The sequence below is a fragment of the Drosophila obscura genome, unplaced genomic scaffold (assembly GCF_018151105.1).
Source record: "Drosophila obscura isolate BZ-5 IFL unplaced genomic scaffold, ASM1815110v1 contig_150, whole genome shotgun sequence".
NCBI classification, from domain to species: domain Eukaryota; kingdom Metazoa; phylum Arthropoda; class Insecta; order Diptera; family Drosophilidae; genus Drosophila; species Drosophila obscura.
Genome location: NW_024542736.1, coordinates 5141789 through 5167091, shown reverse-complemented (window position 1 = coordinate 5167091; position 25303 = coordinate 5141789). Strand labels below are relative to the sequence as shown.

The 25303-nt window shown below is 46.5% G+C and overlaps 1 protein-coding gene across 3 annotated transcripts in view; it reads left to right on the top strand.

Annotated features, from left to right (window-relative positions):
- Positions 1-3137: 3137 nt before the first annotated feature.
- Positions 3138-25303, top strand: part of LOC111068764 (guanylate cyclase soluble subunit beta-1) — a 37348-nt gene continuing 15182 nt past the window's right edge. The window contains exons 1-15 of one of the 3 annotated variants that reach the window (XM_022358488.2): positions 3138-3371; positions 6368-6471; positions 7531-7604; positions 19031-19131; positions 19296-19414; positions 19892-20041; positions 20146-20461; positions 20576-20797; positions 20865-20976; positions 21118-21283; positions 21487-21569; positions 21991-22161; positions 22285-22356; positions 22492-22657; positions 23045-23182. In XM_022358488.2, the coding sequence (XP_022214180.1) occupies positions 6469-6471; positions 7531-7604; positions 19031-19131; positions 19296-19414; positions 19892-20041; positions 20146-20461; positions 20576-20797; positions 20865-20976; positions 21118-21283; positions 21487-21569; positions 21991-22161; positions 22285-22356; positions 22492-22657; positions 23045-23182 (1893 nt within the window). In that variant the 5' untranslated portion in view covers positions 3138-3371; positions 6368-6468. Of the gene's footprint in view, positions 3437-3481; positions 3499-6367; positions 6472-7530; positions 7605-19030; positions 19132-19295; positions 19415-19891; positions 20042-20145; positions 20462-20575; positions 20798-20864; positions 20977-21117; positions 21284-21486; positions 21570-21990; positions 22162-22284; positions 22357-22491; positions 22658-23044; positions 23183-25303 lie in introns of those variants that run through there. The other 2 variants (XM_022358480.2, XM_041591590.1) reach the window with 2 other exon arrangements.

Genomic DNA, 25303 nt, shown 5'->3' with positions numbered 1-25303 from the left:
GATGCGCCGCAGCTGGAGTGCCTGCCACCAACCTGGTCGTCGGTTGATGAGCACTTGATATTTTTCCACTCCATCTCAAAGGCCACTCGAGGTGGGAGAGTTGGCGCGCGCGCCGCCACTTGCAAATGCTTACAATATTTCCCGGCAGTCTTTGTTCCGAGGCCCTCTATCAGCTCTCGACGGCGGCAAACACACAAAGAAGACGCTCTCCGTTGATTCAGTGCTATTTTTACAGAGTTCGCTGTACACCGCGTGTACTTGCATATATTTATACACTCCCAACTAACCTCAGATAACCACTACGCTAGCCCGCAAGAAGCAAGTATTGTGCACTGGTTGCACTCTAATGAGGCGGTTGTTGCTTCTGCAGCCTTTGGCATTCGTCATGCTCTGCTTGCAAATCAAATGTTTACGACTGCTGCATACATTCGTTATCCATTATGGACGCAACTGAAAGGCATGTCGACGAAGACAAATGACAAGACACACAAGTCCAATCCGAGATTATTTTGCTTATTTTGGGTTTTTCATACATTTTAAAGCAGCCCAAAATTATATTGTTCGGGTTCGGGTGAAATATATTCATGACAATATTTGCACACATCAGGAAATAATTTTTTTATGTTGAAACTGATTAATTCCCTGTTTACTGCAGTTTATTAAACTAAAGAGGCATATAAATATGTGTAAATATGTTTATTGGCAGGTAACAACCCAATACAACGTATGGAGCATGCAATAATAATAATGATTTATAATTATAATTTCCTGAATATTGCAGAGATTGCAGCCTTGGACATGAGCAGCCAAAGTGGTAAAGCCCACGGAATAATATCTCAATCATTTGCCTCTTTGGTTTTTTTAGAAAAGGAAACATTGCGTCGCAAAACTCGATGCTAAGAGCATTTGAAATATTCATTTCCACTGCGAAATTCCGTCCATTTGTGTGAGAATTTTTGTGTGGGCGTTGGGTCTTGGAGCCATATTATCCAGCCACTGGCAGGAAAGAAAACAACGAAAATCCAGCCCAGGAGGATATGCCGAGTAGGAGACGGAGGGAGGCAGAGGCGGACAGCTCCCATTGTTAGCAATCTAGCCTGGCAACATGTTTTTGGCTGGGTGTGCGGAGTGAACGTGAACCGGGAAAAGTTGGTTCCACTTCAGGAATTTATTTACTCGAGTGTGATGCGATTATCCTGATGCACTTGTCCTTTGTCTCAGTGCGCCAGCAACGAACGCCCGCTGGGGCACACTGCCCCAACACACACAAACAGATTCGACAATATCCGCCCTGAGCTGTGGTGTATGTGCAGCAATTGAGATGCCCCAAAAAAAGTTTTGCCAACCTCAACTCCTTCGACGTATCCTTCTCCTACGCTTGTTAATTAAATGCCAGGAAGATAGTCATCTTTTGGCAGCCAGCTTGATTAGAGTCTTGAGGCGGCGAGGAGAGAGGGAGAGCTGCCACGCTCCATTTCACTTGCACAATGTGGCAGGTCCATTCAACGAATTGACGTCTCGCATCCCGCGGTTATCCCTAGTCCTTAGTCCTTACTAAGTAGCGCGTCTGAAATTGGATCAAAAATCTGACTTCTAATGGCTGAAAGTGTCTAGAGCAGGCGGCTTCAATCCTTCTGGGGATGAGCTTTTGCTTGGCTTCCCTAACGAACAGTAGCAAGGAAAGGTTGCTAAGGCTTAAGGCTAGAGATGTACCACTACTTGGTGTCAGTAAATATCAAAGCAATACGCAACTTTTCACTGGGATTTAGTCGGATAAAACATTTAAATGTGAACCAGTTAACTACCAATAAATGATCTTTGTGTAACTTTCTTCTTTCCAGCCCTGATTCAAGCTCTGCGAATTTTTGCATTTGTGGGCAGAGTGACAATGGCCGTGATAGTCTGATGGCTGCTTACCTGGCTTCCCCGTGGCGACTCTGCCCTCCCCTTTGGCGTAAGCCGGCTACCACTCCCTACATCAGTGTCAGAAACATTCTTGGGTGGCCTGTCAGCGGCAGTTTCGGATTCGGGTCAGCCTGCGGCTACGCGCTGACGTTTATCGGGCACCATAGCCGAAGGAGGGTGAACCTTTTTGCGTTTGCTGGGGACAAAAGCGCGATTAAAACGACAATGAAAACTTGCACAATGCACAATGTTTCATTATGTTTTGTGGCGAATAATTAATTAATGCAGTGACTATCGCCTGGATGCACAGGTCTCCAATGGGTCAGCAGCAGTCCCATGTAATTCCCGATGCCGTCCTCTAACTAATGCCGGTCCTCGCTCTGGTTGTTGGCACGCCATTCGATTTCAATTACTGTCCTGCTGTAGCCATGGATGTTGCTTGATGATTGTAATGCAAGTGGTTCCAATTTATTTGCTGCCCGCCCTTCCACTGGGCCCGGGCTGGAGCTGTGCTGTTCATCTGCTCGACTGGAGCTGCCCCGAAACTCTATTGTCGTAGGTAAATTATGCGTGAGCCAAGGCAGAGCTCCGCTCCCAGCCAGCTGACAAAAATCAGCAGAAAGCAAATAAATCCAGCGATAAATAACACCAGAAGCAGAAGTTGAGCGATTAGGGAGCTGAAGTGAAGTGAACGCAGAGCAAACAATTGCAGAAAGAACGAAAATTGAGCGAATGATTAACAGGCGTTTCTGCTAAATGGGATTTTAAGGAACCTCACGTAAAGTGTGATAGGGAATTATAATAACAATGAATACAATTTAACTTCTAATATATTTTTTTATTTGTTTTTTTCTTTCAATTTACAGACAATTTTTAATGAATTTATGAATTCTGTTTTACCTTGAAGGTCACAGCTGAGAACGAGATTAAAACTAAAATAGTGGGCATTTATATGCCTGATTTTAAGAATCTGCTTAGATACAAACGTTTAACAATATACTGCTGCCATCTGTTGGCGAGTAGCTGCGTTCTCTTTATCGACATGTTAAAATCGGAAACTACATATGTAAGTAGAATAGCTTTTGGGCTCTGTTAAGTTTGCAGAACAGCTTTCGTTGTTCGCCCCGAGCAGCAACAACAAACAGCTGAGTGGGCGCAGAGGGTGGGTGTGTGGCCGACAGGAGCAGTTCGTGGCTCCCACAATGGGTCCTTTAATACGGCAGGCACGAAGCATGGCCCGCTCAGTCGTCGACGGCTGTTCCAGGCGAATTGTTCAAATTACGGAAACAGCAGAGCAAAATTTTTGGCGGAGACAACGAAATAAACGGAGAAGAGAACGGAACACGGATTCTTTGAGACTCGCGCGCGTATCGCTTATCAGGAGTCAACCAGGCACTCATCAAGTGAAAGTTGCCAGTTATCGGGGCGTACGGTGTACGAGTGTGGAGTGAGCAACTACGGAGAAAGTAAAATACAAATACTAAACGCAAAACAAATAAATCACACACTGAGGAGCATAGAATAAACAAAAGTGAGAGAGCGAAATCGCACAATAAAAATAAAAATAAAAAGCAGCGCGTGTTAGCAACAAATGTAAATTAAAGGCCCCACAAAAAGAGAGAGATATATCAAATGAGATATGTATATATGACAGATACATATGCATATACATTTACATATATATTTGAGAACTTTTTGGTTGTTTTGTGTCTTAAAGGCCGCCGCCTCAAATATTTAAGCTCTGCATTTGTGAGCTCCAATTTATTTTCGTGTGGCCTGCCTGCATATTTCACGCCATTATTGTCTGGTCCATGGATATGGGCTATGAGGGACGAGGGTCCATAATTTATGTTTCGTATTCTGTTCTATGTTCTGTGTGTGTTTTGTCGCTGTTCTGGCCAAGTTGCCAAATAGAAATATTTGCCCCAATATGTCAAAGTTTATTAGACATTTAGCTCTTTGCGTGCCCACGGCAATTTGCTGACAGTTGTTTTAGTTGCTCCGCTGGACGATAGTGAATGTCCATTATATTTGATAAATGCCCCGCCAGACACACAGTTAAATGTACAATTGCCACTCTCTGCTCCTCCCTCTCTTTCTCGCTGGAAAACGAAACTCAACTCGACACGACATCCCGTTCCCCTTCCCCTTCCCCTTGCCCGTACTGTGGCCACAATTTGTGTGCTCTTTGTGCCAGCCCTGCCTCATTTTGTGTCCTGGCCTAATGGCAGGCTCATCATTAACTCAGTTATTGTCAGTTTAGCGCTAAATTGACAGGCAGACAGACAGACAGGCAGACAGCGGGGCCGCGTGAATATCGTTTTGTTTTAAGCGTCATTTTGTCGCAATTATCAAACGGCATGCCCGTCATCGTCACTGCCAAGTAGCTTCATTTGAGCCTCTGACAAACAGCCCCACCGCCCCACCGCCGAATCGAAGCGACTTGGCCGTTCTCTAAGGCCCTTCACCGAATTGAAGCGACTTGGCCGTTCTCTAAGCCTGGACAAACAAACGCGAAGCCCCAGCTACCGACTCTTGGCCTCTTATTTACACTCTTGTCGACGGTTGCCCGAAAATAGCACAAGGACTCCTTCGATTCCCACTTCTGTTGACAGTGTGCCACTGCCACTGCCGCACCGTTCTCAAAATGCCGAATGTTGCACGTAATTAAAATTCGCTCAATTGGAAGGATGCTTTGCTTGCCTCCTGCCTCAAAGAAGTTAAGACCCGGGGCCCCTTAAGGTCATTGGGAAATATTGCTGCCTGAACTCGTTGCTGATTAATACCCAGTACTGCAGCAATCGTAATAAGCCAGGGCAAAAGTGAACAAACATCCGCGATGAAGGTTGACAGGAAGATGAGAAAAATTTGTACATGCATACATACATACATACCCGTATAGATGAGAACAAGGATGATACGGGGACCCACCTTAACGACTCTGCTAATGGGCTTTGTAGCAGCAGCTACACAAATGCGGAAGGAAAATTGATTTTCCTTTTTAAAGCCCCAGTCTGGAGTTGACTTAAAGTGTAGCTTTGTCTGTCGCCCGGGTTAAGTCCCTTACGGCTGGCCGAATGCCAGCCAAAAAGAAAAAAAAATAAACTTCAAGTGGAAGCTGCTGCTCTGCTCCCTGTTCTTACAATTATCATTGCTTTGCAGGTCCACAAGTTTCCAAGTCCCATCTCAATTCGAGGCCCACTTGATGCCCCACCTGTCTCCCAGAGAGCTGCCACTTTTCGGGCTGTTCTGTTCGGCGCTGCTCAGGCCCTGCCTCAAGGCATTACCCGTGCCCAGGCAACTGCCCAACTTCAGAAAAACTCAATGTTGGTGCTGGCAATGCCTTAATTGCCGTGCACTCGTCGTGGCGCATAAATTTCGAGATTCTCTCACACATACACATACACCTGAGTGTTGTGTGTGTGTGTGCGTTGTGTTTTGCCTGTGTGTTTGTATAATTAACCAGCCGTATGCACCCTTTGTTGCTGCTGCCACGCCACACTGCCGTTTTAGCTGCCCCTGTTTTTTATTGTGATGATACCCTCACCATCGCTCGTAGCCTTCTGCCTTACCCATAAGCTGTTTGGATACTCTACTCAAGGAAACTTCTTACTACGGAAATATCTATAGTTTCCTTTCCCTTCCAACCTCAAGCAGCCCAAGGCACTAGGTTTTTGGTTCCGGGCGAAGAGCATCAAACTTTCGATGCGGCTCGACTCCAAGTCTGCTTGTAGCCTTCTTTTTGCACGGCTTTGTTGTGACCCAGTTGATGGTTGTTCGGGTCTTGGCACGGTGTTGTTGTAGTTGTGCCTTTGGCTTCCGCACGTGTTGCATGTAGCATGCAACAAACAGGCATATTCCAGCGATACAAGAATGCAGTTGTAACAGCAACAGCAACAGCAACGGCAACGGCTATGAAGCTATGAAGACCCGCTCGGGGCCCGTCCGACTTTAGTTTTTTCCGCTCATTTAAATATTTGATTAGTGTAGGTATTTTGGAAAAGCCTCAATAAGGCCATACGTTTGAGGAGAAATAAGAATTCTAAGGGAAATATACATATATGTATATTGTAGGGAAAAGCCGATTTTAAAACTCCTGAAATATTCATAGCCGCAGTGGCATCGCTTCATTCGCCACAATTCAACGTAACGAATGGGTCCCCAGACCATCCACAATTTCCCTTTTTCCCTCCCGCATTCATAATTGGACAGACCACAATATTTATTTTGTAATTTTCATTAGGGCGGTTATTCCGTTTATCATAGCCGTCGTATCAGTTGTGTGTTAAAATAAATACAATTTATTACATTTTCATTTGTTGCACAATCTCGCTCTCGCGGGGCCACCCGCTCCCCTCACGGGTGGGTTGGCGGAAACTGTCGGACACATGCAAATATACAAATAAGTGAAAGCGAAATAAATTGCGACATCAATATTGAATATTCTGTTGTCCAATTTCAGTTGTGATATGCATTTGAACACATTCGTTGTGAAAGTGAATTAAATACGCGGGCAAAGCGTTTCAATTAAGCGAAAACCGGTAACGAAAAAAAGCACCCAAAATGGTAAGTGAATGCAGGATTTAATTAAAATAGAAGTTAATTGAAAATATTAAATAAAAGTCCGATAGAAAATTGTTCAATAGGCAAGCCAGCAGGCAAAGAATATGCATGAATAGGATTTCTGGCCGCAAGGCATTTTCAAAGCCATCTCAATCAGAGTCCTTGCCGGAATTCTATTGATAAAAGGCAAAGCAAATCAATTCGATTCGATTCCCCGCCAAAGGAGGTCCTCCTCACGTTGAAAAATGCAAAGAAATGTTGATCTAATGATTGCAATTTTCGCAGCATTTCAAACGTAGCTCCGCCAGTCTATATCCTTGTTTTCAATCGCTGAAATGACACACGTGTGGTGCCTCTGGTGGAGTCTCTGGATGGCATTTGAGACTGCTACAACATTTCAATGTGCCATGCCCCCAATAAAGGCAATAAACATCAAATATCGGTTAGATACATCTTCATCAGACAACCAAGCAGAAAAGCAAAAGCGCATAAAAAAATCAAGAATAAAACAACATGAAAACGAGAAGCAACAGAAACAGTAAAGAAAAGAAAAGAAAAGCAGGAGCAGCAGCCACGAGCAAAGGCTGCGGCAGACACAAGGACGGGGCATGTTGTTCGGCCAACTAGACGTATGCGTAATGTATGTAAATATATTTCAAGTATTTTGCTTGTTTAGTAATACTTCCGGCGGAAGCGATTGATTGTGCTGCGTATCTGGGATATCCATAGGTATGCGAGTATGTCTGTCTGCCTGTCTGCCTGTCTGGCTGCTCCTCCTTCTGCCTTGGTGCCGTCCCGTAGCAAATCAAATTGATTGCTTTTTGGATACATTTAAAACGAAATGAAAGTGCGCAATCGCTATTGATTTGGCATATTTCAAATTTATCGCTTCGAGTCCCGTCTGGGAATGCAATTAAAATCAGAGAGACTCTAGCTTCTGCTGAGATTTTTAAGAGCAAAATCGGAGACAGCACAGATAGATATTTATGCCTATTTAAGCGCCTGCCATAAACATCACTGCCATAAACAAATCGTTCTGCGTTCTCTTCCGATTCTCCGTAGTATGGCTTCGTTAACTACGCCCTGGAGCTGTTGGTTCTGAAGCACTTTGGCGAGGAGCTATGGGAGAAGATCAAGTAAGTACAAGACCAAGTGTCGGGCAGCACCCATTAGCAAATGAAACCTAAATGGTTTCCCCTCTACAAGTACTCATATTACCCATGGAAACCATCTGGTGTTCCGCAATAATTTCTGGACAAACAGATTAACAGCATCGCGCACTTAATTAATAACTAAAATACATAAATTGCGCACATTTGTCTGCCACGTACCGCAATTAACTAATTATCCATTTTTCACATTCACATTCACATTCGGACATGGCCATGGGCGTGGACACGCCCACACAGCGGAGGATAGAGGCGGGATATATGTATGTACAATGTACATACATAAATTAATTGAGTGTGTTTGCTGTTGGCTGTGGGCTCTAGGGAACACGCGTCGCATTACTGCGTACACGGATTTCCAGCCCCCAGTGCGGCCCCAAAGTCTAGGGACTACGGCGAAAATCAACGCCCAAAAATGGCCACGTGCCGGCTCTAAGGATGTGTGTTTGTCTTAAGACTATATACGATTCGCATTCATCTCAATTAAGTTATTGATATTGCCGCCTGAATGTGTGTGTGTGTGTGTGTGTGTGTGGGTCATCGACTAATCCTAAGCCGTGTAGCAGTGGCTATAGCTCCCTGCTAATTGGCCATGATTTATGAATTTGATTTGCTTAACCGCAAGTCACTTGCCACTTGCCATTTGTGTTGGCCACGTTTACAGATTGCTAATAAATTAAACCAGCCAAGAGTCGAGCCGTCGAGTGGAGTTGAGTCTCGTCTCGTCTCCACTTTGGGTGCGGAGAGCTCTTGGGCCAGACAACCCTTTAATTATGGTGCAGAACTTTTCTCATTAGAAGAGCAAAAGGTAACAATGGCAACGTTGGAGCTGGTACACTGGCAGAAAGCAGCTGATAGCAGCTGAAAGCAGCTGGGCAAAGTAAATATACCATCTAAATGGGAAAATATCCTTAGGGAATCCATGCTCGCAGCGTTTGCTGCTTTCCGTTTCTTTGCGTGCATTGGCGGCCCCTTCATTTCGAATGCCTGACAATGGGGTCGCCAATGACATGACTTTAATTACATTGCAGTTAGTTGGCAGCCACAGCCGTAGTGGCAGTGGCAGTGGCAGTGCCAGCACCCGTCAGAGAGCCATGGCAATGCCGAGGGCAATCGTTTCAGCGAGAATCAAACTCATTATCCTCCAGTCGAGGGCCCCAAGACAAAGACGTTGCGCCGACTGGGCTCTCACCCTTGGGCGACAGGCCTCGGTCGTCTGTCCTCTGTCCTCAGTCCTCAGTCGTTGTCCTCGCACTTGAAGGCATTGTCAAAGCGTTCATTAAAAACGATAGAAAAGAATGGGAAAAAGGCCGCACGACCAAGACTGCCTTGACTCGGCATTGGCAATGGCATTTGCCTTGATTGACACCCAGCTGACCGCAATGACTGATAGATAGTTGGGCGTCCGAGCACCTCGTTGTCTGCGCATCTGCAGCATTGATTGCTTTTAAAGAACCTTAAAGTGTAGGGCCTCCTCTTTTGGCTGCTTCCCATGTTGGCGCGCACTTAATCAGAATCAGGACTCTAAGTGCTTTATGCTGCTTGGTGTTGCTGCTTGCTGGCTCATAATTGCAGCACATCAATCTGCAAATAAGGCTCATTAATTTGCCTAAACAAGCTGCTGGTGGATTGGAGCAACGGATATCCAGTTTAAAGCGTATTTTCTCTGGCCCAAGGCAGCGCTTTGAAGTGTTCCCAAAAATTAAATCGCACAGCTAACCGAGAGATTCGTATTAAGTGAGTTTTTCTTTTCAGTTTTCGTGTCAGTTGTTCGACTAATACACTCAGCGGAAAACTTTCTGCCATTTCTGCCACATAATGGCTGCGGCTGCTGCTGCTGATGGTGCTTCCCCGTTATGCGTGTTTGTGGCACTTTAGACAAAAAATCGATTTGCCTATAAAATGTTTTACAGCACCACAAGAAAGCAGAGCTTTGCTTCTGTTCGAATTGGATTTACCCTCTCACTCTAAAACACTTTCCCTCTCTCTCTCTCTGTCTCTATCGCTCTACGTGAGTATGTATGCGAGTGTGTCAATATGTCAGTCAACTTCTACGTATAGTGTGTCCTGTCATATGAGCCGATGCCGAAGCTGATGCGTTGGTCAGTCGCTAATGGGTTCCAATCCCTCATCCTTTTGCTGGCGCTTCCCTTCTGAGCGAATTTTCTCGAATGATATCACACTAATTTGCTTAAGTGTGGAGTGCTTTTAGCCATTACTCTCTCCCTTTCTCTCTCTCTCTAGCACAAAGTTCTACCGAAATTGAGTTTTCCACCTGCCACTCCCCATGCCCATGCTCATTCAGCTTCAGCTTTAGAGAGCTACCTTGAAGCACGTCAACGCCTGCTTGTCATATTAAATGTAAATTTGTTTGAAATTTTCGAGAAGAACACGTTCCAATGCCGTTTACCAAATATTTTTGCGACTTATTAGCTCCGAACAAGGGAAGGAGTTGCCGCCGAAGCTGACGAATGCCAAAAATCCATCAATCTTCATTTCGCTTGGCTGGAATTTCCCCTCAGGATTACTGACGCTTGGCTTGGAAGTGGGAGTGGAATTGGGTGTGGGTACTGGGGATTGGGGCAGCAATCAGCCAGCATTTTGTCAAGCATCCTGCAGAGGCCACGTGTGCGATTCCATTGCTGGGATTAAGCATTAGCGAATCCTTTTACATTAAAAGCGCATTTGGAGACACATGTAAAAATATCCGCGTTGGTTTATAAATAGATTGGATATTGCCACGCAGAAATGCGTTCAGTGGGTTTTTTTTCTGTGGCAGCTTTGGGCCATTAGTGGCAACCCCAACCCCCCGCCAAACGAATTCCCGTTGACCTGACTTTGCTATTTTGTTCTTTCGCTCACTTTTTTTGGCCAAGTTTTTTTTAGATATTCATACGAACACACGACGACCGACACGCCTCCTCTTCTCCACGCCCGCAGCATTATGTCTTTTTTTTTTGCCTCCACTCCAGTGTGCGGCACCACAACACACTCACACACCCGCAAACACCACGAAAATCGATCGCATTTTCATGGCAGACATTATGGAAATTCGAGTCGATTTTCGAGTGGTGTGGTGCGTATGTGTCGGTGGGGAAATGGCATATTTGGAGCATGTAACGAGTTGAGTGGGTGGCACGGGATGACATGGGATGGGTTGGGTAGGAGGAAAGGGATTTGTGGAAAGGGATTTCGGGAAAGGGTGCGTGCTAATGCGTCAAAAAAATGTGCCTGGGCCCGGTCTGGGTATGGATATGGCTATGGGTCTGAGCCTCGCCAAAAGTTTTTCACTCAAACAACCTCCAACAGATGGCAGCGTCTGAATTTACTGAATGCAAACTTTGCCTCGGGCTGCGTTTCGCTTACCAAACAAACAGGAGCCAAAGGAAAACACGGGCATGGGCACGGGAATGGGCACGGGAATGGGCACGAAAACGGAAGTTTGCCCTGCTCTGCTCGACTTTTTGCATTCACAATATTTTCGCCATTTTGTCAACTGTCGACAACAACAGCAGCGGCAGCAGCAGCAGCAGCAACGGAAGGAACAGCAGACAGTGGCAAATATTGTAACGCTTTATTGACTGCCGTGATGCGCAGCATCTTCTCCGTGTCAGCTGCAGCCACGCCCCCTACTTGCCAGCATCCGCCCTGCCCCACGGTGGCTCCGCTCTGGCATTTGACACGTTTTCGCACTTATCGCCGAGATTACTTTTCGCTTTGATTGCATTTCTTTAGCCCCCGCTCGACGACGACAACTCCTTTTGGCTGCTTCATTTATTGTCTGTTTGATTGCTTCATATTCGTTGGCCAAAACCTGATATCTGTCGCCGTGCCCTACCCCTACCCCACGCCACCGCACTTTATTGTTGAAAGTTTTCCGTTGCCGTTTTATGGGCTCCACGTTTATCGCTTTATGAATTATGCGTCGCGTGCGTGCGCCCAAAAGTTGGCGGCGCTGCGCATACGCAATGTTGGATTCATTCTCGAGATTCATTCAGCCGGGCTTGTCTTCGACAGTGTCCCTTTGTTCGTTCAAGTCCAATGGAGTGCAATAATCTAAATAAAATGTAGAGCAAGGAATGGATAATTATAGACGAGGCACCGCACTGAAGGAGCAGCCAAAGCGTGGCTGTGAGATTATGGCCAGCCATTAGGCAGACAATGGCAGTGCCGTCTGCCTCACAGCGTTTCCTTTTCTTCACATTCAATTACAGGGTAGATGCAAAGCACCTTTGCTTAAGGATTCAGCCTTGGATGTCTCCAGCGTACGGCCGGCAGCTAATTATATAATCCCTGGCTGTACCCCACGCCATATTCCATTAATTCGTAATAATAATACCTTGAAACATTGGCCATTAATTATGCAAACTGGCTACTGGCTGCTGTCTAGCACCCATTTTGCGCCTGGGGTTGCGCAACACCTTTTTTAATTAAGTGCACAAGTCGAAAATATGCTAGCACGGCTAACCAGGCGCATACGCAAAAATGTAGATAGTTTCCGACCAACTAGACGCATACTCTATGGCTAGTTAGTGCGGCTGCTGCTGGATAATTCAATAAATGCCCAGCCTAGCAGCCTGGCAGTGTTTCAGTGTGGCTGGGGGCGTGTCTGGGCACGTATTTCGCGCATAAATGCATCAGTGAAATTTGTAATTATTGCATTTTGCGAATTGCGACACGCTCGAGCTCCTTGGGGGGTGGGCCGGAGCAGGACACGTCGCTTAAAAGCAATTTATTTTCCCCATATGCGAGGGTCAGCTGCTGCTCTGCTTGTGGCTCCTGGCTGCTGGCCTGTTGCCCAACCAGCCGAGCGTGGCTCAAACGTTTTTCCCCTCTATTTCTCATTCCACATCGCTCTTTCTGTATATCTGTGTGTGTATGTGTCGTGGGGGGTTTTTTAATATAACTAAAAACCGCAGCGGAGGACGCTCCCAGAGCGCATTCGTTACATTCCGAAATTGCATTTGGGCCAGCGGTAGAAATCTCCATATTGAAATCGTGTCCTCGGCCAAAGAGAACCTAGTGACAGCTGATATCGGTCTCTCCCCGAGATTTCCAGCCCGCTGCCCTGTCAATTGGCAATCTTTCCTGTTCATTTGCATTTTACAGGCAAAACAAGATGGGCCCTCGGCTCTTGGAAACTGAAAACTGTAAACTGGAGCAGCCTGCGGCACATTTTTGCAATTGCAACAGCCTCCACATTGGCATTTGCCAGACCCAGCCAGAGGCAGAACCACAGCCAGAGCCAGAGCCAGCGCCTGAGCCACAGCCGGAAGTGTTTTGCGCCATTTTGTTGTCCTTGCTGACGCTTCAGCTTTGAGTGGCGCTTTAGCTGTCGGCCATCATTAGGCCAGAGTCGGATGGTCCATGGCCGAAGCCCACATCGAATCGGTTCGGAATAGGCATTGCAAATTGTGTTAGGATGAGAGTACAAGTAAATGTAAATCGAATTTCCTGCAGTGTCCCCCACACATACTGTGTGTACTGTGTGGCAGTTTCAATCGGGTGGATAGCCAGTCTCTCAGTGTTTAAAGCTAAACTCTTCTTATCTAGTATGCTGCATCCATCCTGTCCAAATCGACCCTGAATTCAGGCGCCAGTAGGCAGCTTCAAAAACTAATTATATCCATAGCTCCCACACACACACACACAGCTTAATTTTTTTGGTTTTCCCGCCAGACACAACGTGGGGTGGTGGGGGGCAGCCAACCGCAAATTCCCAGGGGCGACTTGAGGGCTTTGGCTTGTTTAACATTTATCAGCAGGAGCATCGACAGCCGCCGCGCCACGCCGCGCCGCATCGACAGTTGCTAATGATGTCCTAATTTCGAGATGTCACAGTGCATGCGTAGATAGAAAAAAAAGAGAAGAGAAAAAAGTCGAGCAATCGCCGGACAGAAGTAATAAATGACCAGTGGAGGAGGAGTGGCCTGGGCGGCACTGGCGTGCATAGGGACAGTTATTAATGGGCCCGGGCAGAAAAGTGGCGATTCATTAATTTTAGCCCCGGGAATCAACTGGCCTTTGTCCACTGGTCCCTAGGTGCGACACACTTGAGGCTGGTGCTGCATTAAAGGTTAATCATACGCCCCATGGCCACTGCCGCCGCCACCGCCGCAGCTTAGCGACAGTAAAAATCCTAATCCTTGGCAAAATCGACTCGACTAAAGCCGATGGCTATGGCAATGGCAATGGCAATGACAACAAAAAAGATGAGGCGGCTGATGATGATGATGGCCATGACGATAATGATATGATGATGATGATGGACCCAAACTCAGAATTCAGATTCAGGTTCCTTCATCATTAACAACGTATCGCACGTCTGCATATGAATGGCTTGGCAGCGGTTTAACGCTAATCGCACACAAATACACACGAGACGGCAGACAGGAGAGATTGTGCGGGAGAAACTAGAGAAAGGAAGAAGCTCTGCCTGATTTGAATAACACGCCTCAGGGATTACCGCACAAACACTCCCTCGCTCACTCGCCCACTCGCACGGGCACCGACACCCTCTCACAGACAGCTTAGAAGCGGCAAGAGCATATGCGACTGCAGCTGCCAGGTTTGGTTTTGGCTGGGATTTTTGTTGGGGTGTTCTCCCCAACGGAATGCCCGTAATTTCAATGTTAATTTCCTGCCTTCGATCTGCCGAAGCCCTGACCCTGGCCCAAGCGTTGGCCCAGGCTGCCTCTGTGGACAATAAAACATGTGACTCACTTGAGTTATATGCCACATTAACTTGGCCGAGTCTTAAGTGGCTTTTAACCTTATTTCGTTTCCGTTTCGGAGGTCGTGGCTGCAGCATCTACTTGGGGAGCATTTCAAGAAGAAAATTATGGTGCAGCAAGTAGACTAGGCAATGCTCTCGAACACACAACTTCAAGCCACAAGAGTACTCTGTGGGGTGGAAATACTTCCAGAACAGCAGCTCATGAACCGCACCACTGAACTATCCAAAAGTTACATTTACAAGAAGTTCGGGCACCTCTGGAAAAAGAGCATGGCATGGCATGGCATGGCTGAGTTTCCGTGACTTGTTCTCTTAGCCATGCAGCCTTCGGTCTCTGGCTAAGTGCCTGCCATGAAAATGCGCTAATGTCGGTTAGTTTACGTCTGTGTCTGTGCGTCTGTGAGCGAGCGTGTGCAACACAGAGGCATGAGCACCGAGCTGCATGCAACCCACAATCCCGTCGCAACTTTGTGGTGCACGTCAGAGCCAGCTGCGGGCTGATTTGTTAAGTTGCAGCAGGCAAACGAGAACCACAATTAAATACGGGGGCTTACGGAACACAATTTGCCACCCCAGCTCCCAACTCCTGGCCCGGGCTCATTAGTAATTCTCACTGTAACCGCAGCAAAGTCAGACTGAAATTAGCTGATTGATTATGGATTTTCCACTCGTTTGCGGCTGCTTCTCAGCTAATCCAACTTAAAGTTTCAGGATGCCAAAAGCCAACAAGTAGTTCATAATAAAGCGATTTAGTGCCCTGTCATAAAAAGCGAGAGTCATGTGGGGAAGGGCGGAGCGCTGTGCGGGGAGCTGTGCTCTGGGTAGTAAGCTGATAGAGAATTATAGAGTTCGAGTTATCACTGCCACTGGCGCGTAAATTCACCAAGTTGAACATTCTCTGCGGGGATGATGTTCCCTCCGCTTAATTCCCAGTTTATTTTTCCAGTTTTGGCGTGGGTTGAACGGCTCAGCGATTGGCATATTAAATAATAATATTTACAAGCGAGCCGCAGCGAAAACCGAAACCAAAGCCATGGCATTGGCCGGATCTATATCTATACGTATATACGAGAAGAATGTTATATATATTAAAAAGTCGATTCAATGCCGGTGGTAGCTGAAAAGGCATTGCGCGTGAAACTTAAACCAACAGCAAAGAAAAACAAGAAAAACACTTGGCTATATACATAAATATATTGCCTAGCCGAGACGGGGCGTTGGCCTAAGCTACTTAGGCGCGAAATGTTTTCATATTTCTTGGCCAAAGACTCCTCCTCCTAGCCATTTGGCAGATTAAGCCACTTAGTTTCGGCCTCCTGCGTTGTCGCTGTCGTTTTCACAGCGTAAACAATATTTAAATGAGTTTAAAGTGCGAGCAGCCAACGTCGCAGAGGAAGAAAGCGATGAGCGAAGAAATGAACTTGGGCGGGCGGAAATTGAATTTGTAATGAAAGCGATGAGGATGCTACTAAGTGTCGCCTTGCATTTTGTCATTGCCTCGGGGCGTGTACGCATCGCCATGGCAGGAGAGAACGCGAGAGAGAGTGGGGAGCCACTTCGGCCCAGTAAAACAGGCAATAAATTGCCTGCGTGTGTGCGTAATTAATTTTTACAGCACGAATTAATTGATGCTTATGCTGCCGCAAATGTGCGAAATTTAATGGTAAACTTTTTTATTGTGTGTCTTTCGGGTGGGGTAAAATTAACGACAAATTGCATTAGAAGCGTCAGAAAAACCTGAACCTGAACCTGTACCCAAACCAGAACGTGATCCAAATCCAGTGACCGAAATTGTGTGTTCCTTTCTCTCTCTCTCCCCTTGTTTCTTTCTTTCTTTGGCACACACGCACATTAACTTTTTCAATTAAGTTGTCGATCAAAAGGCAACGAGAACAAAAACCCACAACAGAGGACAGACAAAGAGACATAGGAACAGACAGCTGACAGACACACACACACACACACAGAGAGAGACAGTCTCTCTCTAACACACAATACACGCACATTTAAATCAATAAAAATCAATCATACGCAGTGTGGTGTGTTGGGGTCTTGGGGTGTGGTACAGGTGTGCGTAGACTGAGGCCAAAGCGTGCAGCATAATTTAATTTACGGCACAAAATTTTGCCTTGCTGGCACAATAAAAATGATAGACATTTACTGGGCAGCCGTGCGGGACGAGCGTCATCCGGGGGCTGGAGCTGTTGACTTTATGAAATTAAATCGCAAAATCAGCAGAGAGAAAGAGAGGGGGTAGGCCAGCACATAGAGCCATTTAAGGCCTGCCTGCAGATGGTGATTTTGAGTGCTTCGCACCTCAGTCCAGTAATTAAATAAAGCTGAAACAAGAGTTGCAATCTTTGCTTCCAGTCTGCTGCACCTTTAAGGTCTTTAAGGACGAGCTCGGGCCAAATTGTATGGATGCACGTGACATAAATCTTATTTTAATTTTGAATTTCCCCATGGCCTGCCCACCACTGCTTCATCTCTCTCCCTCTCTCTCTAGACCAACCGCATGACATATTTCATGGAATAATATATTGCAAAGCGAAAATCAATTTCCATTTTGGTGTGTAATATGCAGAAGTTTCCTGGGAATTTCTTGGCTCTCGTTGAAGGCTTCTGGAGACCTGCTGCGACTCGTAGTTATAGTCATGTTCCTGTTACCCATTCAATGTCCGCTGGCAGTTCAGGAAATTAAATATCAGCTTCTGCAAATAAAATACTTATCGCCTTCCATGTGAGAGGATGTGTGCGCTTTCTGGAAGATGCGAAATTAAATATGTGCAACAGCAACAGCAATACCATTACAGTGCAGCAAAGTCTGCAGCTGCAACAGCAATGCCACTGCCAGTGCCACACACACAACTCAATCATGAAGTGGGTGCAAATATATCTCACATTTCAGCGACAGCTGCTGACACATTTTGCCATTTTACAACGTCTTATGCTGCTGTTGCTGTTGTTGTTGTTGCCGTTGCGCTTCTTGGTTGCATTGCATTTGAAATGAGCAATAATGAAATACCATGCTGTTGGCTGTTGGCTATTGCCACCGCTGATGTGCCTCACCTGTCTGTGCCACGCCCACAGCCATCACTGCCAGACCGCTCCAGAAGGCGTCGGCAAATCAGAAGTTCTTACGTAGGGAAAATGGAAAAACTTTTGCACGTACAAAATCTACTTTTCTATTACTTTTTTTTTTGTTCCCTGTGCTCCCTCAACTCACGGCGTGGCGTCTGATTTTCATGTTCAATTCTGCAACGTTGGCGTATTTTTTTTTTCATCTGGGTGCCTCTCTGGTGCCTTTTCGCCCAGCTACTTCCACTGTGCCGGCACGTTGTATTCAATTTGTTTTGGTAACAGCTTGGCACAAGTTCTATTAAATAATAAAGTCGATTTGCACGATGTTCACTAAACAGACCGGCTGACAGCCTGCCCTGTGCACGGGGGAGCAGCGGCGGGTTTTCCTATTTTCTTGTATTGTTATTCAATGCAAATCCAGACGAAAGTTTCTCTTTGGCATACAAACGGCTTACTTTAAAATTGAGTTAACTTTTGGGAAGAATTTAAGAGAAAAGAACTTGAAAAGTAATTGTGTTTCTTAAGGGCCAGTCTCGGATGAAAGAATCTTTTCTATAGAAATCATTATAAAGGAAAGTTGGCGAGCATTACTGCAAGCAGTCATATTATATGAACTGCTTGCTCATTTGAACTCAACTAAATCTGCTGACTTGCATGCAGTTAAAGTAATCAGCATGGAAGTGGATTGTGTATTGTGTGGGCATATAAAAAAATACTGGACAGATGTAACGAAACCAATTGAAGCAGACAGGAAGTGCTGAACACACACATTTTATTTTAATGCATTTCGATTTGCCTCCTGTTGAACTGCTTTCAAGCAGAGTACACTTTTTGAGGTATTTTATCGCAAGCAGTTCCTAGCCCAGGGTAAATTTATTTATTCAAACAAATGTATGTATGTAACTAAATAAAACACAAAATTATATCAGCCAGAAAACTTTATAAATTCCATCATTAAGAGTACACGTACCACAGATGGCATCACTGGGCTGCTCATCAGCCATTTCCTTGTATTCCATTAAATTTCGAATATTTTAAAAATATCCAACCCCAACCATTTTCATAAATTTTCCAACGAGTACACGAGAAAAATGTGTACAATTTTCCACAAAAATAATGTGAGCTGTGAAGCCTGCTCGAAACTTTTAAGACTCGGGCCGAGAATTCTCATTTGAAAGGGCTTTATTCTGTCTTCATTGCTTAATTAAAAACATAAATATGAAAAAGGAATATAAACTGACCGCCATATGGGGCAGCCGCTTTATGTTGCCGGCCCCCAAAAAATACACAAACACATACACACACACAGATACATACAAATGAGCAAATACAAAGGAGAAATGCCAGCAACTCACTCATAAATTCACAAGCGCAGAAGCAATTTAATTAAAATTAATGTATTTACCACTCTCTTTCTCCCCACTGCCACTGCCACTGCCACTCCATGGACTCCTACCCACCATGCCACTCCCGAAACGAAACCGAAACCCCAAAACCCTTCTCTGTCATTCCATTTTTGCGGTTTCGCCTCACTCGATTTTGATGGCTGCTTATTTTTGGCTCGCCTGCCATTCAGAAAAAAGGCCATGGTCAGCATGGAGGGACAGTTTCTGGTGCGACAGATTTACGACGATGAAATAACATACAATCTAATTGGAGCAGCTGTCGAGATACTCAGTAAGTAGTTAGCCGACACGGCTTTTGTTCATGATGGTCGTAACGATATTACCCAGCATATGCTGGTGTGTGTGCCGTAGTTATGGCCAAGTGCCACTCACGTGCATACTTGTGGGCCGTAAAGGACCAGCTCATTAATGTCTCCGCCTCTTGTTTCTGCACAGATATACCCGCTGATGATATTCTGGAGCTGTTTGGCAAGACCTTTTTTGAGTTCTGCCAGGATTCGGGCTACGACAAGATCCTGCAAGTGCTTGGAGCCACACCGCGTGATTTTCTGCAGGTACAGCAAGACACAAACATGCACGAGTACTCGTATCTATAAGCGTAGCTTTATAGCTGGCAATTTATTTAATTGAATCCCATTTCACACTCATTTCCCATGCATCTGCAGCACAATTGCATTTTCCAATCGCCACTCAAGTCATTTTTCATGCTGCTCTCACGCTCATGCTCCCTTCGCAGTCTCAGCACCGACATCAGCATCATTGATAAGCATTAACCATTTTGCTTGAGCGCACATATCACCCTGCCTGCCACACCACAACGACATACAGCACACAGCACACAGCATCCAGCATCATACAGCAGCCTCCCTTGACGCTTTTTGTTGCAGTCACATTCGATTTATTTTCAATTTTCCACATTTTTCACCGCAAATGCTCTTCGAATCCTTTGTCATAATGAAAAATGAAATTGCATTTTTTCGCCTGCCCCGCCGCCGCCACCAATACCACCACAACAACCGCAAATTGTTCAGAATCTGGATGCCTTGCACGACCATCTCGGAACCCTGTACCCCGGCATGCGGGCTCCCTCCTTTCGATGCACTGAGAAGGACGGCGAGCTGCTGCTGCACTACTACTCGGAGCGGCCTGGCCTGGAGCACATCGTCATCGGCATAGTTAAGGTAAGCGATTCCGAGGCCCCCGCCCCCCCACGCCACAGTGTCAGTCCTTGAACCTCCGTTGACACCAACGAGCCGAGCATATACAACGAATATCTGCCTTACAGGCCGTTGCATCGAAACTCCATGGGGTCGAGGTGGAAATCGACATTGTTAAACGCAAAGGAGAGCCCATCGACGAGGCAGAGAAGCTGCGCGCCCTCGCCCGCGAGCAGCAGCAATTGGAAACGGACACGGCGACAGCCTCAGCCTCAGTCTCAGCATCAGCATCAGCGGTGGCCCTCGCTCCTGCTGCGGATGCCGAGCGAAACAATAATCACAATCCCAGCAGCAATAACGGCCTGGCCAGCAACAGCAACGGTAGCAGTGCCAACGTAAACATCAACAACAACAACGATGGTCAAGATAATGCCAGCGAGACAGGTAAATAGGGGGAGACCTAGCCAAATTAAATAAACTGCTGCAGGCGTTGAGCATGCTGAACGGTCGGTCGGTTCGTCGTATTATTTTAACCCACCCTTCCTCCCTCCCCATCAGAACCCGCCACGGCACTACCCGGCGGCCCCATGCCACAAGACAGCTTCGATTGTGACGCCGACAAGGAGCAGAAGTGCCTGCGCCTCCTGAAGAACAAAAGTGACGACATCGAGCGCTACGACCATGTGCAGTTCCTCATAAGGGAGATCAATGTGGCGGCCAAGTCGCAAGTGGATGCCAAGAAGGACGAGGTGCCCGATGACATGGAGTTTCTCTGCGAAGGTAGGACCCACACAAAGAGTGAATGAGAGGGAGTTTTACTCTAGCTAATGGCTCGGCTAATCCACAGCGCCCCTCATATCGCCCGCCACATTCTGCAAGGTGTTCCCCTTCCATCTGATGTTCGATAGACAAATGAAAATCGTTCAAGCCGGCAAGGCTGTCTCTCGAGTAATACCCAGGTGAGTAGCCCTTCCAGTTCCCGCTGTTAGTTATGAGCCATTGTTGGCGATTGGGTAGCCATTAGGCAGCCATTAGGGTAAGAGCCATTCAGCTAAGTGAGCCGCACTGATTTGCTCGCCTTTTCCCCCTCCCCTCCATAGAGTGGCCGAGGAGAACTGCTCCCTGATAGAGGTGGTGGAGGCCATTCGGCCGCATCTGCAGCTCAACTTTGAGAACATTCTCTCCCACATAAACACCATCTATGTGCTGCAGACACGACAGGGGGCCATGAGCAGCCGACACGAGCAGCGCTTTCTGAGACTGAAGGTGAGTGGACGGTTCCCACCAGGTGGGATTTCCAACAGAAACCCCCAAAACCCGAATCACCGATTACGCGCACCCGCGTCCTGGCATTAAGCTTAATGCCAGGCCTGCCACAGAGTGCAGCATAAAAATCAATTTTACGAGTATTTCCCCTGCCATCAGCTTTATTAATCTGTCTCCCTTTGTGTGCTGTGCTCCTTCCGCAGGGACAAATGATGTACATACCGGAAACGGATCGCATGCTGTTTCAATGCTATCCGAGTGTCATGAACCTGGACGATCTAACCAAGTGAGTATCCATTTGCACAAACCAGAGGACCCACAGGCGGCCCAACAGATTTTGACATTCCCCGTTCACACCACTGATGTGCCTTTACTTGGTTTATTTTCTGCCAGAGCCCACATTTAAGACATTAGCTCCTAAATGTGGCATTAGGGGCATGAATACCGTGTGCTTTTATTGAAACAAATGCGCCTTCAGCTAGCTAAATTTATAGGTGACATTAAAAATGCTTTCTCCGGCAGCACCTCCATCATTCCATTCCCTTCTAAATATTTTGCTGCCAAGAGAGAATTTAAAAAGACTTAAGTAAAATAAAATGCGTGTCATTTTTCCTTAACCTTGGACCCTCCCTCCACTCCCCAAGCCACCGCCTGAACCTCCCTTGAGCTCTCAGCAAGTGTATATGGAATGTGTCTCTTGTTTCCAGAAAGGGGCTATACATCTCGGATGTGCCGCTGCACGACGCGGCCAGGGATCTGGTGCTGCTCTCCGAGAAGTTCGAGGCGGAGTACAAGCTGACAAAGAACCTGGAAATGCTCACGGATAAGCTGCAGCAGACGTTCCGCGATTTGGAGAGTGAGAAGCAGAAGACCGACAGGTAAAGAAAAATGACAATGGAAACCCATTAAGGGTGGGGCCGGGGGGTTGGGCATTCTCTCAGGCGCGAAATTGAAATTACCTTTCCATTTTTTCCACTTTTCCATTTTGCCGCCCTGCCCAGGCTGCTCTACTCGGTGCTGCCCAAGTCGGTGGCAAATGAGTTACGACACCAGCGTCCAGTGCCGCCCAAACGGTAAGTCAATGTCAATTCCCCCCATTCCGATGGGAAAAAGCACAAACAATTTGCTATTTGTGCCCATTTATTTATTGCAAATATTTTCATACTCTCTGTCTCCACTCCTCTCCGCAACACTCCATGCCACGACAGCTATGACTCCGTGACGCTGATGTTCTCGGGGATTGTGGGCTTTGGGCAATACTGTGCGGCCAACACGGATCCCGACGGGGCCATGAAAATCGTGAAAATGCTTAACGAGCTCTACACGGTATTCGATGCCCTCACCGACTCCAAGCGTAACCTGAATGTGTACAAGGTAGGGGATACATAAGTGTGTAGGTATATATGTGGCAGAGTTGGTCATCAGCTCTCAGCGTTGGCCACTTAATTGCATTTTGCACCACTCCACCAAAAAACGATGCAATTTTTGGTTTCATTTTTGAGTCATCAGACAAGTTTCCATACGCGAAGCACTGAGAGAAACGGGGTACATATTACATCGTTCAAGAATTTTATTCTGAGAAAATAGAGAAATCATGAGTAGAGGCGTAGAGTAATAATTCCTGAATTTTTCCTAATTTCCTGAAGGAAAGCACCTCGATAGAATAGACCTCAGGAAGTGGAATTCCGTTGATCTCAGTGCAGATACGTACTCGTGTATATGCAGCTGTCAATACTCATTACCATCTCTGTGTCCTTTCAGGTGGAAACTGTTGGCGATAAGTACATGGCCGTGTCCGGGCTGCCGGACCCCTGCGACGATCATGCCAAGTGCATGGCACGCGTGGCCCTGGACATGATGGATATGGCCAAGAACGTAAAGATGGGCTCAAATCCAGTGGTGAGTTGACAGTGCATCTAGTGAATAGTGTATCGTATCGTATCGCATCGCATCTTTCCATCTGTGGGCACACCACAACACTCTATAGAAAAGAGTGCATTCAGAAGCGAGAACTTATGTTCAAGTTTCTCGAGTGCCTGGAGCGGTTCATGGAGGAGGGGTTCGTCACTCTAATTGTGCGCATTGAAAGTAGTTGGAAAACTGTCCTGTATTCTCTTGTGCTCGTTCGTGTGAGCATGCAACTGCAGCATGGTCGCGCAATTTGTTGCTGAATGCCCCCGTTCCCTTCCCGGTCCGTGCAACAAGCGCAACAAGAGCGACAACAACAGCTCAATGGCGCATAAATTTCAATGTCTATCCCCCCATCCTGCCCCACCGCCGCTTCATTTTGCGCCTTTCCATAAGCATAAGGATTGAGTGGCAAGTGCACGTAAAATATTAACAACTTGTAGCAGGGGCTGCTGCCGATGCTGGGGGCAGGAACGGGGCAAGTGTGAACAAAAAAGTTCAGTTGCCACGCAGTGGCCCGAACAAAGTTTCAGTAAAAAGTTTCGGGTGGTAAAACTGCGAAAATTGCTAAAATTAATTCAAAATTGATGACACACAATGTCAAAGGACACACGCATTCAAGTTGGGGTGCGACATGCGACGTGCCCAGGGTCGTCTCACTCAGATCCTCAGAGCCTCAGAGCCAGTTGCCACTTGACCGTCAACTGTCACCAGAGACGTTGCGATGAGGCTGTGGCTGTTGCAGTGGCAGTGGCTTTGTCAGTGCCTCCCGCCTGCCTGCTGCTGCTAGCTTTTCCCTGTTAATACCCTTTGCGAAAGGTATTATCTGTGTGAGTAGATTTTCGTCATGCAAAAAGAGTAGCCTGCAGAACATTAGGCACTGTCGAATGTCTTCATTCTTGATCGTCAGCAAATCAATGAATATTCTTAATTTAATACGGTTCATTGGGTTAGGTGACATGTGAAGGCAACTTTGGATCTGCAAGTGTATAGAAAGCTTCGTCTATTGCCAAATCGACCCTTCCATTTCCTTTTTTGGCTTAAACACTTTTGCTTTGAGTACTCGAGCTTAAAATACACTGCACACATGCGGGGAAAGAGAGGGCAGCGGCAAATAGAGATAGGAGAAACAGAGAAGGAAAGAGTGGGAGAGGGAGAAAGACATCCGAGGTTGAGGTTGAGGATAAGGATAAGGATGAGGATGAGAATGCGGATGCCCCACTTGATGGCATCCTTCACAATTACAGCATTGTACGTGTGGACAATGCTTGTGGCTTGTCAGTCACTTTTTGTCCATGTCTGCGGATGTGCACACATGCGATGATACTACATGTACCTACCTACACATATATGTGCGCGTGTGTACGTGTGTCATAACTACAGACATACATACATACATACACACATCCTCAAATGCTCTTCTTCTGGGCTATGTGGCTCTGGCTCTGGCTGTGGCCCCATGTCACTTGGCTTTATTGTCAATGTTGTTGTTTTTCTGTACTTCTGTACAGCTAAAATTCCATTACCTTATCGTCTTGCCTGCTTTTGCCTCTTGCGACAACCATCCATCCATCCATCCTTCCACCCATCCATCCATCCATCCATCTATCCATCTCCTTTGCTCAGTCTATAGCTGTCCTTGCCCCGAACTGCAGTCAACTTTTTGTGGCCGTCAGTATTTCATATTTGACTGATTGCCTTTGGTAATGTAGACGGAAGCGTGTCCACACAACCATTCTCCTGGCACATGCTCCTCTCACATTGCACGTTCGCATCTGAAATGCTCAAACCAAAAAAATAAATACGAAAAAAGGGAATACGAGCGCATTTCGAACCGAATCCACACCGGTTTCGGTAGCTCCTGCATCTATCGCGTCGAAGGCAAACCGGCCAGGGTTTGATAGATCGCTTGAAATGCAATTAACAAAACGCCCCGGGGGAGGAATCGGATAAAAACTGGGCCACGACGACAACTACAGTGCCTGTTGCATATCTATCCCTACCACCCCACCCCACCCCATCCCTGCTTCTTGCCACCGTTGGCGTCATTTTGCGCTTCATTAAATCCTGATAAAAGGCAGCATCCAGCCATCCAGCCATCCGGTAGCCCTT